Source organism: Manduca sexta, chromosome 13, assembly GCF_014839805.1.
Source record: "Manduca sexta isolate Smith_Timp_Sample1 chromosome 13, JHU_Msex_v1.0, whole genome shotgun sequence".
Taxonomy (NCBI): Eukaryota; Metazoa; Arthropoda; class Insecta; order Lepidoptera; family Sphingidae; genus Manduca; species Manduca sexta.
Window position 1 is genome coordinate 140071 of NC_051127.1, and position 15352 is coordinate 155422.

The 15352-nt window shown below is 37.9% G+C and overlaps 2 protein-coding genes across 3 annotated transcripts in view; both read right to left on the bottom strand.

Moving 5' to 3' along the window:
* LOC115449941 (egl nine homolog 1) overlaps nucleotides 1-15352 on the bottom strand; it is a 57414-nt gene that overhangs the window by 41190 nt on the left and 872 nt on the right. The window lies entirely within an intron of this gene.
* On the bottom strand, nucleotides 609-15219 carry LOC115449935. Its single transcript, XM_037438164.1, is given in 25 exon segments — nucleotides 609-1958; nucleotides 2256-2396; nucleotides 4425-4639; nucleotides 4857-5006; nucleotides 5276-5431; nucleotides 5434-5544; nucleotides 5803-5943; nucleotides 6193-6321; nucleotides 6952-7017; nucleotides 7294-7470; nucleotides 7764-7785; nucleotides 7787-7954; nucleotides 8171-8377; nucleotides 8632-8779; nucleotides 9147-9315; nucleotides 9560-9753; nucleotides 10026-10230; nucleotides 10590-10773; nucleotides 11156-11355; nucleotides 11597-11886; nucleotides 13058-13379; nucleotides 13501-13641; nucleotides 13996-14227; nucleotides 14529-14722; nucleotides 15141-15219. Coding segments are annotated over 24 exon segments (4143 nt in total). The 5' UTR covers nucleotides 14646-14722; nucleotides 15141-15219; the 3' UTR covers nucleotides 609-1700.

Sequence of the window (15352 nt, forward strand, 5' to 3'; positions counted from 1 at the left end):
GAAATCGCAATAATTGAGTCAAGATTTATTGTTTATAAAAATTATTTATTTTATCCAGGTAAATACAATACATATTTATTTATTACTTAGTCTATTTAAATTGTTTCAAAATAATTTGGAATGTTGATAGTTTTTATTTTCTTCTAGCATAGATTATAAATTGTTGCCATTAAAATTTAACAGATAAAATGTTTGGTGTATAACCTAATACTATGATTTGCATAATATATAAGTAAATAAATATTTCAGTTATTTACAAGTCTAGCAAGCACAATGGAAGATATGGTGATTATATGAAATATTTTAGACATTTTGTCGTAAATGAAAAACAGACTAGATTAGTTCTACGTCGAGCCACGTTCTTTAAAAAGGAAATGTTTGGCTCATAATATGAAACGTATTGGAAACAACATTTCAAAGCAAAGAATAAAGAGCGAGACTCAACGAGAGGAACTAAAAATGACGCAAAGGCGCGCGTCGTTTCAGCCTACGCGCGCCTTTGCGATAACTTACAAGTAGGTACTTATAATTAAAAAACTTAACAATTTATTCCTCTTATTTCATGTCTGTAAAAATATGATGTGTTTATCTAAATCATACACGATTACTTTTGTTCTACGAATTACACTTCTTTATCATTAGATCAAGATTAGACGAACATTTCAAGAAATACGTTCAAAGTTTTATATCAATCTTTTGACAGATTCTACCTTTGGTCAGATATCAGATGAGAAATAGAGATTAAAATATTTTAACAGGCAGAAAATATTATGTGAAAATAACGCTTTCAATTATACATATCATAATTTTACAGTTTGGGATAGGTATTTGGGTACTTTTTGGAAGATAAAGAAATTTTATAAAAGATTTATAATTATTTGCTATTTTATATCTAACCGATTTGAAAGTGAAGTGAAATCCCATACAACCTTTCTCATGCGATTCCAATGATCAGAAACTAGTAAATAAGAATAATTCCGAAATGATAAGATTTATTTTTTCCGCGTAAATGTTATCTATCTGTGTAGAGCAACAAAACAAATGTTCCCATTTCTGGTCCCACCCTTGAGACAATAATAATTTTGTATTCAACTTTTAAGATTAATCAATTGTTTCAATTCATTGTTGCATCATTGGTAAAATTTTTATGGCAGTCAAAATTTTGGTCAGCATTTTATGACAATAGCCTCAAACAAGACAAGATAAGTATTAGGCTTTTATAAGATATTATTTGACAGTTCTTAGTGCCGTAGAAAGTTAGAAGTTAGATAAAAGTACATCTACGTTACTCAAACTCTAGCCAATATTTTGGACCCTATAATTACTTTAGTACCTGTACTAAATTTACAATAATATTGTTTTAAACGAGTAACGAGAACTATCATAAGATTTAAAGTTTAACATAATATCAATTCATTCTCTTACAACATAAATGTGACACTCCCTGCTCTTTGTTCTACCTGGCCATTATTATCGATGGTAAAAATTGTCTAGCATCTATGGTATATATTTACTGGCAATTTTGATCCTTATGAACTGGTAATTTTAAATTTATTTATGCCAGGATTAACTAACCTATAATTACCATTATATTTCAAAAACATCAACCACTCCTAGCATACTAAAGCACAAACAAATCTCACATTTATTTCAATAAACAGTAGTGTCACATTCACACATCAATAAATTATATCTTATGGTTATACTTTCGTATGGTCTTCTTCTTGTGGTAGTACTGGGGGAGGCGGGGCGTGTAACACCCTCGCTAGTTCCGCCTTCTCATCAGCTGATAACACGTAGACGGGCGGCGCTGGAGGGAGGAACCTCTCGGCTTTATGAGGTTCTCTCTGCAGCCTGGCTCGGTACAGCATCACAAGGACGCATAACACACTTATGATAAATGCTGATGTAGCAGCTAGAACTATTAGGGCTGTGTGATATGATGTTGCTGCTGATACCTGGAAAAAATATAAAAAACTAAATACAATCTCGCTTTCGTGTCATAATAATACCAAAATGGAGAAAAGTAACGAAGAACTCGCATATGACAAAATTACTTTTTACCTAAAACTACTTATTTCAAAAATAACTAAAACTACTGAAACAACCTTATAATTAAGAACAAATCCCATAAAATAATTTAGGCGTGTGATTGTCCTTATTAATAGTAATATCAATGCGCGATGGAAATAATAAATCCAAAAGGTATTTCTCAGGTTTAACATTAAGGTTATCTAAGAGAAGATGTTTCATACCGTAGATTCACTAAGGATCTCCCTCTGCTGCATGGCGGGCGGCGTCGACGCGGACAGTCTGTATTCGCTACGAATGACGTCAGCCCCTAGGATGCCTGCCTCGCCAGACTTACTAACACCGGCTAGTTTCTCTTGTTTCACCTACAAAGCAAAATACTCTTAGATAACACTCTTAGATTTAAGTTTGCACATATTTGATTTATATTTATTGATGTTTTAATTTTCTAATCTATATATATAAAAATCAATTGCTGTTCGTTAGTCTCGCTAAAACTCGAGAACGGCTGAACGGATTTATCTTATCTTGGTCTTGAATTATTCGTGGAGGTCTAGGGAAGATTTAAAAGGTGAGAAAAATTCGAATAATTGCCGGGAAAATCCTCAAAACAGCATTTTTCTATTTCCCATACAAACGTTTTCTAACTAATACGTAGAGTCAATTTGAGCTTTATTGCTATTGTATAAAGTTCACTGTTGTCTAAGCAATGTAGGTGTGTTCCTAACATCAAAGCAGTGTGCGTTGGAGCACAGAATATAATAATGTAATGTCGCGTTCTGAAACTCAACAAAAGTGATATCGCGGACCCGACTAAATTGAACAGTCACAAAATTTAATATATCATTAGTTATTTGGTTGGCTTCACGATATTATTTCTTTTGTTTTACTTTAAAATGCATGTTTTCGTTATGGACAATTTTTGAGCTACTTTTGCATATCTATACTTATAATAAATCTGTAGAGAGGTCAATTCTGTACATGAAATATATTTCCAAAATAACTGGGGGTGATTAGGGATCGATACTGATGCTAAAAATGCAATTAGTAAAATTTTTGTCTGTCTGTCTGTATAACCGTTATAGAAACAAAAACTACTCGACGGATTTTAACTTAACTTGGTACAATTATTTTTCATACTCCTGAGCTGGTTATAGTATACTTTTCATCACGCTACAATTAATAGGAGCATAGCAGTGATGGAAAATGTTGGGAAAACGGGAGAAGTTACTCCATTTTTAAGCTTCCGTCATTTCGTGTGCAACCTTAATGGTTAAAAGTTCCTTCGATTTCACCAGGATCCCATCATCAGACCCTGACCGGACAATCGGACCACCTGCATACCACCATAAATTAAAAAAACATTCCGACAAATTGAGCACCTTCTCCATTTTTGAAACCCGAAATCCACGCGGGCGAAGCTGCGGGCGGAAGCTAGTCTATATATATAAAAATCAATTGCTGTTCGTTAGTCTCGCTAAAACTCGAGAACGGCTGAACGGATTTATCTTATCTTGGTCTTGAATTATTCGTGGAGGTCTAGGGAAGATTTAAAAGGTGAGAAAAATTCGAATAATTGCCGGGAAAATCCTCAAAACAGCATTTTTCTATTTCCCATACAAACGTTTTCTAACTAATACGTAGAGTCAATTTGTAATTTATTACCGCTGCATAAAGTTCAAATTCGCGTGCGCGTTGGAGGATCTAATATCGCGTTCTGAAACTCAACAAAAGTGAAAGTGAATCGCGAACGCGACAAAATTGCATAGTCTCAAAATACATAGTACATAAATAGTGGTCGGCTTCGAGAAACTCAATTTTAGCTAACTTCAGTTGTTAATATAATATATAACTCAAAGGTGACTGACAGTGATATATCAAGGAACAGCCCAAACCATTGGACGGATCGGGCTAAGACTTTACATGCATAAAGCTACTATGACGTAGGCATCCCCCTAAGAAAGGATTTTGATAAATTCTACCCTTAAGGGGATAAAATAGGGGATGAAAGTTTGTATAAATGTTCTTAGATTTTCGACTGATTGAACTGAAATTATAGATTGGGGATAAAATTAGTTTGAACCTATAAGTACCGGGAAAATATGTAGCAAGACTTTTATCAAACAGTGGAATTTTATCCTGGAAAACACCTTCACGCGGGCGAAGCCGCGAGCAAAAGCTAGTCATTAATATAATTATTTTTTTTATTGATTTGCGCATTACATTTCGAACAAAGTAATTAATATTCCTCCTTTTTCTCATCGTTACTGGCCAAGTTAACATTATTTTCAAAATCGGAACCGTTATTAGGAGCATCTTACAAACGACGTTAGCTTTGTTATCGCATTAGTGTCTTCAATGTCTCAAATAATATCGTTTTGTTGAATATTTACCGCATTTTCAATAAAATACACTCGGTCGACAGCTCTGGGTCCAGACAGTGAGACCCTGAGCTTCACAGTGCCCCTATCCTTAGCGACAGAGACCGGCACGCGAGCCCCAAGTGCCGCCAGCTTATCAGTTAGCGCCGCAGCTGCCTGTTGTGCCACTGCGTTCTCAGCTCCGATCAGCTCCAATTCTAGTATTGCTGATTCTATTTGAGTTGGTTCTGTGGGATTATTATTATTAATTGTAAATATTGTTGCAATTTCTTATTCATTCTTTTCTTTTAAATAATGTGAATGTCCAAATGCTGCGGTAATTTTAAATCATTCGAAGAGTTCTGAATTCAATATAGTAATATGATTTTTGCGAAGAAATAATAATAAGAGTTCCTAACTCTATTTTATCTTGTGTCTGAAAACAACCAAAATGTAATAATATACCACAAGGATCAGGCGAAGGCAGGTCAGGCACAGTAGGTACGTTCTGCCTTCTCTGGCCCGCTGCATCCACGCACCAGCAGCGTCCGCGCGCGCACTGCCGCGGCGAGAACGATCCGTCTGACAAACATCTGGGACGGTGGCCTTCTGCTCCTGAAATAAGTTCAATCATGGTAAAAAAAAGTACTATGTAGTGGATAGATTACGGTAGGCGGTAACTATGTACGTAATGGATAAAAAAAGGTCGTAAAGTTAGAAAAACGTTTTTAAATAAACATGATCAATAAACTACATTTTAAAATAAGGAGGATAAGTAAATAGAAGAAATATAATTTATAAACTTCAAGCCAATGTTAAAAAGAATAGATATACCCGTAAATACTTTTAATCTCCTAGAATATAATTCCAATAGCATAACTTACCATTCTCAATTTCTTCTTGTATCATCTGACATTTAGTTTTGAAAACAATCTTTTCTTCAACTACAAGAGGTTTCTCCATTTTTCTTGTTGTGTCTGCTAGTTTAGGTTCAACTACTTCAGATACAAGAATCGCTTCATCTTTCATCTCCTGCTTGTAGCTTCGGGCTCATCTCTACCTTCGATTTCTAAATCAATATTGTCTAATTCATCTTCCTCATCGAATTCGTCCACTCGATACGCTGTCATTTGTCTGATCAGCTCTTCTAGTACTGGAATAAGGTTTTCTTTTTTAAATAATCTGATTACTATGAAATATCGTTTTAATCAAAGTTTGACGCTTTCTAAGTGGCTTGTTTAGTATTTGGATAAGTAACAATTGAGTCATCGAAATGAGTAGAGTTCATTATTTTATTTAAAGGCCAATTAGTTACGTTCTATTCTTTCATAATTTGGTTTGCCACTTCCGCACTATTATGAAAAGGGGCTTTAAATTAATTGGGATTTGCAATGAGTCTTTTAAAACCAACCTTCATCAGCCCTAGCCCTTTCGTCCATTGGGTCCCGTGGCACCCACTTGCGTGCTTGTCTGAAGTTGCAAGAGGGCTTTGCACCGCGCACCAGAGAACCCTTCAAGGGTTCGCCTCTGGCGCTTACACACCAGCATACATCTGTAATAACGAAGCATATTTAAACAACATGAAATGTGCCAAAGTATTCTAGACTATAGCCAAATTTGCTATGAATCATGATTCTCGTATTCAGCAAAAGCTTTTAATTAGTTTGATGCATTGAAATCGTTTCGAAGTTGGGCATTCATTCCTTTATTTAAGTCCCATAAACGGCAAAACATATCATTTTAGATATGTGAGTTAAGAAATGTTTTCAGAGACAGTAGTAGTTAGATTAGTTTTACTCACCGATGTGGGACATGCACTGTACAGGTTCCCAGACACCACTCGCGTCGCACACTGGTATGAACGTGCCCTTGCCGTACTTTTGTGCTGTAGCTTCGTTCTTCTCGCGTAATCGCTCGCACGGGCTCAATACTGAGAGCATAAAATCAATCAATAACATCACATTGACTGCAATCAATCTGGTTTTCATAATCAAGAACGTATATTGTAAGGAATTTTGTATTTGTAGCTTTTTTAAGGATTGCTATGGCTCTTGCAGTGAGGATGGCAAATTCAGATTTTACCTTGGTAAACAAATAAAGTAGGTAGTTACAGTCAGTTCCTATACTGTAATAAGAAAGGAAACAGTGGGGCTAATTTTTAGGATTTGAACTTAACTGTACACATTTCCCATCAGTTCGATGAAATTTTGCTACACAATTTGTATTCGTATTGTCGTAAGAAAAGGCTAGACTAGGGTTCATGCTGTCTCCAAGCTGTTATGTGTCGGAGCATGCGATGATTGTTAATTTGTTTTGCAGATTGTCCTTTGCTGCAAGACAATTTATTGCAATAGTTGCCTTGTTAGAACAAATGGGTCTTACCAATAAAAATATTTTTTAATCTAATCGACGTTCTGTCTAACAAAATATTGATCAGTTTTCGCTATATTTTATTGGTAAGATGGATATTGTGCAATGCATGTAACGTGCTGTTATCATCGATGTTTTGTGATAATATCGTATGAACACACAATATAGTACATTGTGACTTGCGACATGCCTTGATCGTTATTTGGATTCCTTCCACTTTTCCTATTTTTTCTCAATTTCGCAGTTTCGCCTTCAACTGTTTTAAAGGAATTTATGATGTTAGATTAGTTAAAGCAAATAATATTGTTTTCCTTTCAAATCTAACGGTCTTTTAATTTATTTTTGAAAAGGAAAGGAACACATTTTATTAACGCCCTATATTACAACTTTTTTTAGCTTTATTTTAATTGTTGAAGTTGATTACAAATCTTCATTTCGTAGTAGGTCTGCCATTTTTGCTAGGGTTACCCTCTAGAAAAATTTCACCAATTAGTTGTGTCTACTAATATCAAATCAACAACACGAAACTTACCCGGACATACAGCGTTACACTCTTCCTTGGTCCTAAAGTTATTGTGGTTGCCAGAGCAACCATGGTACTTGAACCGCTCGCACCGGTTGCGCTCATGGTTGAAGTGCCACCTGGTGGTGTTGAGGACCTGTCCGTCAGCGCAGCTACCCTCGTCTTTGCTCTCGAAACATACTGTACCTGAAGAATAAATAACATTGAAATATAGAGATACAATCTAGTAGTGATTAATAAATACAGTAGTCAGTAAAGGAAAGCAACATAAAATGAACAAGAAATAATAATTGAGTAATTTCATGTTGTTGAGTACGTGTTTTAGGATATTTCCTTTAGAAGATAACAATATAACTCAAATCCCAAAAAATACCTTCGCCTCCAAATGGTTTTAAAACAAAGGTGCTGCAGCAAATGTTCACCTGTCGTCAAGAGATCCCTTCAAACCACAATCACAGTAAAAGCATTCAACAACTTACGTGGTTTAGGGCAGCAGACCGAAAGGTCTCGAGTCGTGTGGCGCGAATCTACACGCATGTGTTGAGGGACAGGCGGCGGCGCTGGGGCCGCAGATCAGAGCGCCTGAGTCGTCAGGAGCTTGGAGAGGATCCACCCCTCCGGGGCATTGTGGTGACGGGGCGCAGCGAGCTAGCGGTGGGCACATGTCACCCTGTGAATAATACAGAATTTTAATGAGTATGAATCGTACTAATAACATTATAATGTTTAATTTTAGAATTTACAAGAGTTTAATCATTTTCATCTTAATTATGAACTGATGAAAATACAGACTTGAGACTACTATGCCAAATAAAGTTCTTGATACTTCAGAATAAAGTTTAATTTTGCGAGCATTTCTTATCAGTGAATACAAGCTATTTCATACCTCACAATCTAAAGGCACCAGTTCGCAAGTCTCATCTGGCTTGCACTTGGCCTCAGCGCAGGGATCTCTGCAGTCACATGTCGGACAACCCTTGTCATCGAGTTCTTGGCCGTGGGAGCAGACTATCACATCGTTGCAGCCAGGGTTCGGGCATTTGTGGGGAGCGTCGCAGTTGGGAGTGGAGTTGGTTGTGCGGGTTCCAGGAACCTACAATAAAAACCATGTATCTGTGTTGAAATAGGTGCGAACTAAATGCAAAAATCATAAAACTTAGCTATTCTAACGAAATCAAGTAAATTTTGTAACTAATAAATTTTTCCGTAAATAATTCAATTGACAGTCAATGGATTAATATTTGATAGATAGTTAAACTCTACTGAAATAACCACGTGTATTGGTAGCCGTCTTAAGTCAGAATTGCAAGCAGCAATGTAAGCAGCTAATTTGTATCTGAAGTTTACCTCGTTTCCAGCAGTATCGACGCACCAACACGTTTTGTCCGACCTCCTGCACTGCACCTGTTGATAGGTGCCGTCTTCCTTGCAGTCAGGCACCCACGTCCAGGCTGGTGGGTTACCGCTCTCTACAGCCGTGTGAAGCGCCAAGGCTCTGGATAGAAAACAAAGATAATTAAACTAATATAGGTACATTAAAGAATTGCGTGGATATACTTAGAAATATATTTAATATAGCCATAAATACATTTTAAAAGCCCAAACTATTGTCATCATATTAAGCATAGGTATATCTAGGTAACTAATGTGAGCACTGTAATAATTTGTAACGAAAACAGAACGGCGTGGCTGGTTATTTGCATACCTATCCGCAAATATCCTACCCATATAAAATTAAATATCAATTGTTGTTAAAATTACGCCATAATATCGCAGATAAGAAAAATCTTTTCTAGACCGTCAAGGGACAAATCAAATTTTAACTACTAAGCTCATTCCTTAACAACACTCTGTCTCTTTACCTTCTCTGTTGGCAAGCTGTTTGATGCACAGGCTCAGTACAAGCAGTCCCGCAGCCTGTAGCACAACAGCGCTCGCCATGACCACATTCCGCGTCACTTCTACACGACCATTCACACGCGCCGTTTGAAGGCACCAGATACGGGCACTGGCCGGATTTCTTTGGTAGGCCTGTGGAACATAACTCTTGACTTAAAGAAAGATTATTTGAAACGAGGTTATTTGTCAGGTAGAGGTAAAACTATTTTAACGATTGTCATAAATTGTAGAAAGCGTTTCTGAGTGCGTTTGGGAAATTTATCAAATGAAGAACATAATCGGGCACTTTCCAAATAAAAATAAATACTTTATGGAAATAACAATTAAACATAATCTATTCTTATTATTCAGAAACGTTCAATACACAAACACTCACACGCTGGCACCGGCGGGCAGTAATCAGCATCGCAAGCCACATCGACAGTGGCGCAGGCGCGTCCTGCTGGACAGGTAACACCGGAGCAGGGGTCCCGACATCTGCACGTGGGACATCTGCCGGCACCCAGCTCGAACCCGTAGTCACATCCCATGCGGCATGTCAGCTCCAGGCAGGATAGCTCATCTCGGACTCTGGTTGATAATAGTTGAACGTGATTTATACGTAGGAAAAAAAGTAGCTAAATTATATTCTCATTTCACAAAAACATAAATAGTTTTCGAGAAGTTTCGATATGTGATGAGGTCGATAAATTACTTAAGTGTTTAGGATGACTTTTTATCTTTTATCAAGTTATGCTTTAACAATAAAAATGTCAATTAGCTAATTCAGATATTTTATGAAAAACTCTTTCTATATGACTAGACTTACTTATATAACAAAATATAGCTATAAAGCCACTTACTTATCACAATCTACGGAAGACGCGTTGTGTGTGGTGGTCTCAGGAATCTCGGTACCGAAGGAGTCGACGCACCAACATCTTCCACCAGCGCATTGTTGAGAGTTGAACGAACCGTCAGGCTTGCATGTGGGCGGTGGAAGGGCAAGTTTCATACCATCCACCGTGCCTTCCATCTTCTCGTCGAAGTCCCGTAAGTACTCACACACTGTAGAAATAGTTATTTGTTTTGAATTTTGCATCAAATGAATGGAGCGATGGTTCGAATTCCCTTATCAGTTACCACCTTCTTTTCTATTTTTACAAAGGTACAGCCTTAACACCTGATCACCTGCTTATTATGCCTTTTATTTATACAAAACCAGTGTAGTTTCAACTACAGGTATACCGTGAACTTCGTTATTAATAAAGGCTCATACAGGTTGAAATCGTTAATATTATTCTTTCATAATTGCCCATCATTTTTAAATCTAGAGACTAGGAAATCTATGTAATTCACAAAAATATATTGATTTAAATTAGAAGTATAAAAAATCGATTACTGCAAAACTATTGATTTAAACTCACTAGTAGGCGTATCGTCGACGCGGTCGGCTTGTAGTCGCATCTTGGCAGGATCGATACACACGGGCCCACAGCCGACAGTGGAGCAGCAAACCAGGTCGTTCTCGCAGTCGCCCTCTGGACAACTAATGGTTGAATTCAGACCGCAGAGCGCCTCGGCTTCTGAACCGCAGGCTTCGAAGTTTATCTGCAAATGAATTGAAATATGTCAGTTAATTTATTAATTTAAATTTGAATGTTATGTAGTCAAGGACTTAAATCTTTAAACTATTGGAATCCATTCAGATGTTTCTGATGTAAAGATGTGAAGGCGATTATGACGTATTTTTCCCGTCAAAAATAGAGGCCTCAGTAAATTTGATAAGATGTAGTGGCTACGCCCTACAGGGTAATTCAAATATAATGTTGACCAATCAAGGCGTGGTGAGTGAACGAGAAATCGTTACCCAGAACTATGCTTGTACCTAAAATTATCTGAATACTGACTGTTCCAAAAAGTATCTATTGCGGATTTGAACTGCATTGCGGATTTAAATTTTACGTACGCTATCAGAATTTTTATTATTTACCTCCATAACATCAGTATCATTCGAGTTATCAGCGTAATGAGGATCTGGGCAACAGACGGCAGAGGAGCTACGTCTCGTGTGAGTGCACACATGACCTCCGGGGCAGTCTGACTCCGCACCACACTGGACCACGGAGCCGTCGTCATCTGCCGCTGGGACGCCTAGCTCACACGGGTTCTCGTATGATACTTTAGGACGACCTGTTGAATTAAGAAGAATGATGTTTTCAATTGTAACATTGATTTATCTATAATTATATCATTACTACTCAAAGACAAGTGAAGACTCTAGCAGAGAATAATTATTTAAATTCGGAGTCCAGTGGGAAACTAATTGCTTTAATTTATTAATAATTGAAATATCTTTTAACTACAATATCAAACACAGCTTGATTATCTTTAAATGCTCCTTATTTCTCAAGCAGTAAGGAAATTAACTTACACACAGGATATCCAGTACAGAACTCTCCAGAACACTCAGCGTCCTTAACCCTGACGCACTCCTCGCCTTCTCCACAAGGGAAACCAGCACACGGGTCATCACACTCGCAAGAAGGGCAGCCATCAGGGCCGGACTTGTATCCGTACTCGCAGATGCCAGCGCAGAGGGCCCGGGCGCAGGAGGTGAGGCTACGGGCACCGCTGCGGGCAGCGAGAGGGGTGGGAGAACAGTGTACGGAGGCCGAGGGGCCCATGGACCCGCGGAGCTTGTTGCCATCTGTGTCTACGCACCTGAAACAGAAGACTTCGTTGCTTGAAAAATATTTTTTGGTGATAGGATATTTGTATCTGTCCGGAGCACAACCACCTTACGGTCCGCTTCAGTCACCCAAATAAGTGTTTGATGTTGCGGTATCAGCCGATGTAAATCCGGTTTCAAACAGGCTGCTATAATTGTGTCGACTGACAAGGGGTGATCGTCTTCTTCAGTCGACACACTATGTGGATTCTGGACCCCATTCCACTTACCATCAGGAGCAATAGGGGTCACATTAACGTTCTCGTAAATTAAAAAAAACCGTATAGAAATTTAAACAAAGAAGAAAGTTTCGTAAAGTCCATTTTATAGTAGCAATTTACCTATTCTAGAATGTTCAGTTTAGAACTATATTTAGAATTATTTAGATTCGTCTTCCATTTGGGGAAAATTAAGATTTAATAATGATTTTGTGGATACTTGTAACTTGTAAGTGTCTCTTAACTGAACAGCAACTACTGCGACGCTTGACTTTGACATAATTCATTTATTACGTGTGGTCATTATTCACGAGAAAAATATACAAAGTTTCCGACAAAAATATCTCGAGAAATAATTAAAGTAAAACGTGAATGTCTGGCGACTTAAACTGTTATAAAATTAGAAAGTTACCTCGAATGATTTCATACGTTATGAAGTTATTTTTTTCGCAAGTTTGGCATCAGATTTTAACTTGAACGTAGAAAGCAAGTCATTTTATGGAGTCGCTAATGGAGTTTATTTTAACTTACTTATGCGGTATGCAAATACCCCGCTTGCATACCTTGCGGCTGTTTATCTTATGCTACGTCTAATCAGAGCTTTGTAACAGCGTGAGTTGTGAACTGCTTTACTGGGTTAACATTTACGACATCTAATTTACCAAGTAGACTTACGAATACAAGACGTATTCTAGTGCTAACTATTTGCATTATATTACTGTATTGTTTCAACTATATGGTGTCTCTCTTGTGTACAAGGGCCATTTGTAGTATGATATATATTTCGGCAGCCAAGAAATAGTGACTGAATATATAATGTTTCAAGCTGTAGCCATTCAGACCTTGATGATTTAAAATTCTTGGTAGTGTTTCTACTGTTTATTGGCAGTTACCGCCAGAACGACTCGCCCGTCTCACGATATAGGTGCATAAAATGCTTACTCACCAACACACTAAACCATTCCTCGAGCACTGCTTCGACTCAAACGAGCCATCGTCCTTGCACTGAGGCACGTATCCCTTGCCTTCCTTCTCACTGACCACCAACAACTCAGCGAGCATTTTCTGTTGAGTGCACATGGTCACGTTGTGTGGTAGCGTGCAATGACGACCACACTCTCCTCCATCGCAACACTTTTGCATTGACGGACACTCAAGATCATGGGCGCATGGAGTCCCACATTCCAAGTCAGTGGTCGTCGGTGCTGGGCATGTACCAGCTTTTTGGAGTTCAAGGGATGCAGGGCAGCAGACGCCGTAGTCATTTCCTAAGAAGGAATAAAAATGTCAGTTATTAAGATTTTAATAGATTGGAAAACAATTTCGTAATATTGACAAAGGGAAATATTAAAGTAAGAATTAATATTTTTTGAAAATTCATATTTATACCTGATTCGACAAGACAACGGTAGAGCGGCGGGCAATTTGGTTTTCCAGGGTCTGTTCCGCAAAGGAACGGTCTGCTTGTTTCTGATATTAGTAGAGGCTCTCCTACTGGACATATGTTTTGTAAACTTCTGCCTCTTTTACCTGTTAATAGGAGATAGAAAGGATGAATGAATATGTATCTCCAGAAATGCTTAGTAAACACTACCATAATTTGTAAGGTAAAGAAATAACAAGAAAAGTTGAAAAAAATATTATAAACAAAATCATTTATTTTCGAAGCAATATTTTTTTATAAGCAACATAAGAATTTTATTTACTGCATTTCTCTGCACCACCCCAAGTTAAATGATCGAAAATACCTTCGTCATTTAATCCGTCTTAACATGTATGTAAAGTGTTAATAAATATGTTTTTATAGCTACTAGATATATTCATATATCCTATTAACCTGAACAGTAGCTTCTATCTATTGCTACACTAGTGAAAAATACTCACAAGTAGGTACAGGCGGGCAAGGTGGTCTGAGACAGGGCGCCTCCTCCAACTGACAAGACAGCTGTCCAGGACAAGTGACAGACGTACAGGGATCCCTGCACTTGCACAGCGGACAGCCTCGGGAATCAAGCTCAAAGCCGAGAGGGCACAGCATGCGGCAAGTGTGGGCGGCGCAGGGAGCTGCTCTAGTGCAGTTCACGAGACCAGCTGCCGGCGCACGGGTGCCGGGAACCTAAATAGGAATAAATTAGTTCGGTTAGGGACTTGTCAAGTGATGATTCGAAGACTAGATGAAGTTTATCTAGACTAAAAAGTAATATCATAAAAAGCAGATAAGTTTAGAAGAACTCTCTAGTCGGAAGGTTGATTGAAATCAAATAATACTGTTTGATACAAACATGACTGTCAGTCATGGATACTTTGGAGTAAAAATATAATCAAATTGCGGTTTCATGAAATCACTTCAACATTAACAAATTTCTATTTTACTTAAATCTAAAGCAGTAATAAGTATGGAATACTTTCAAGCCTACCTCAAATCCAGCAGCATCGACGCACCAACAAGAGCTGACGATCTCGTTATCACACTGGATCTCTTCAAACTCTCCATCTGTGGTTCGACACCGCGGCGTCCTGAGGGACGGCAGCATCCCTCTACCGCCGCGGCTGTTCTCCGCTGCCAGAGCCCTCGATATTCTCTCCGTGGATAACTTTACATTTTCACAACCTGGGAAAATAGGAAGTTAATTGTGGGAATAGTTTGAATCAATTAAATGGAAGACATCTGCTTTTATTCAACTCATATGTGGTTGGCACAACAAGCTTTTGCAAATGTTGCAGAAAGCCCTTTGTTTTACATTTTAAGCTTCTGTAAGGTCATTTATCAGGCAATTGTTTTAAAATATCCAGATACTGTTGGAAGACCTAGGGCTCGAACCCAAGACCTCCCAGTCTGAAACCTTTCGCTAATTAAAAATAGCAACTATAATATCTCTGAAAATCAAATTCAAAGCTCTATATTTCTAATATTTTATTTTTATTTGCGATAAGTAGGGACTTATATAAATAGAAAGCAAAATGTCAACTAAAATATCAAATCAATTTTAGCCTTACTTCCTCTGCTTTCTCTTAGTAAGTATATTTACCGGTGTAAAGCGGGTCGACGCAGGCTCGCCCACACGACGTGTTGCAGCAGATTTTCTCTCCACTCCGTCGTCCGCGCTGCACGGAGATGCTCGCGGTGGACATGAGGCCTCCTCAGAGGGACATCTTCCTCTTAGTTCTCCGTTTGCTGAGAGACAAGACACTACTTTTGCAAAATACTCGTATGATTACGATATATTTGTTTGATATATAG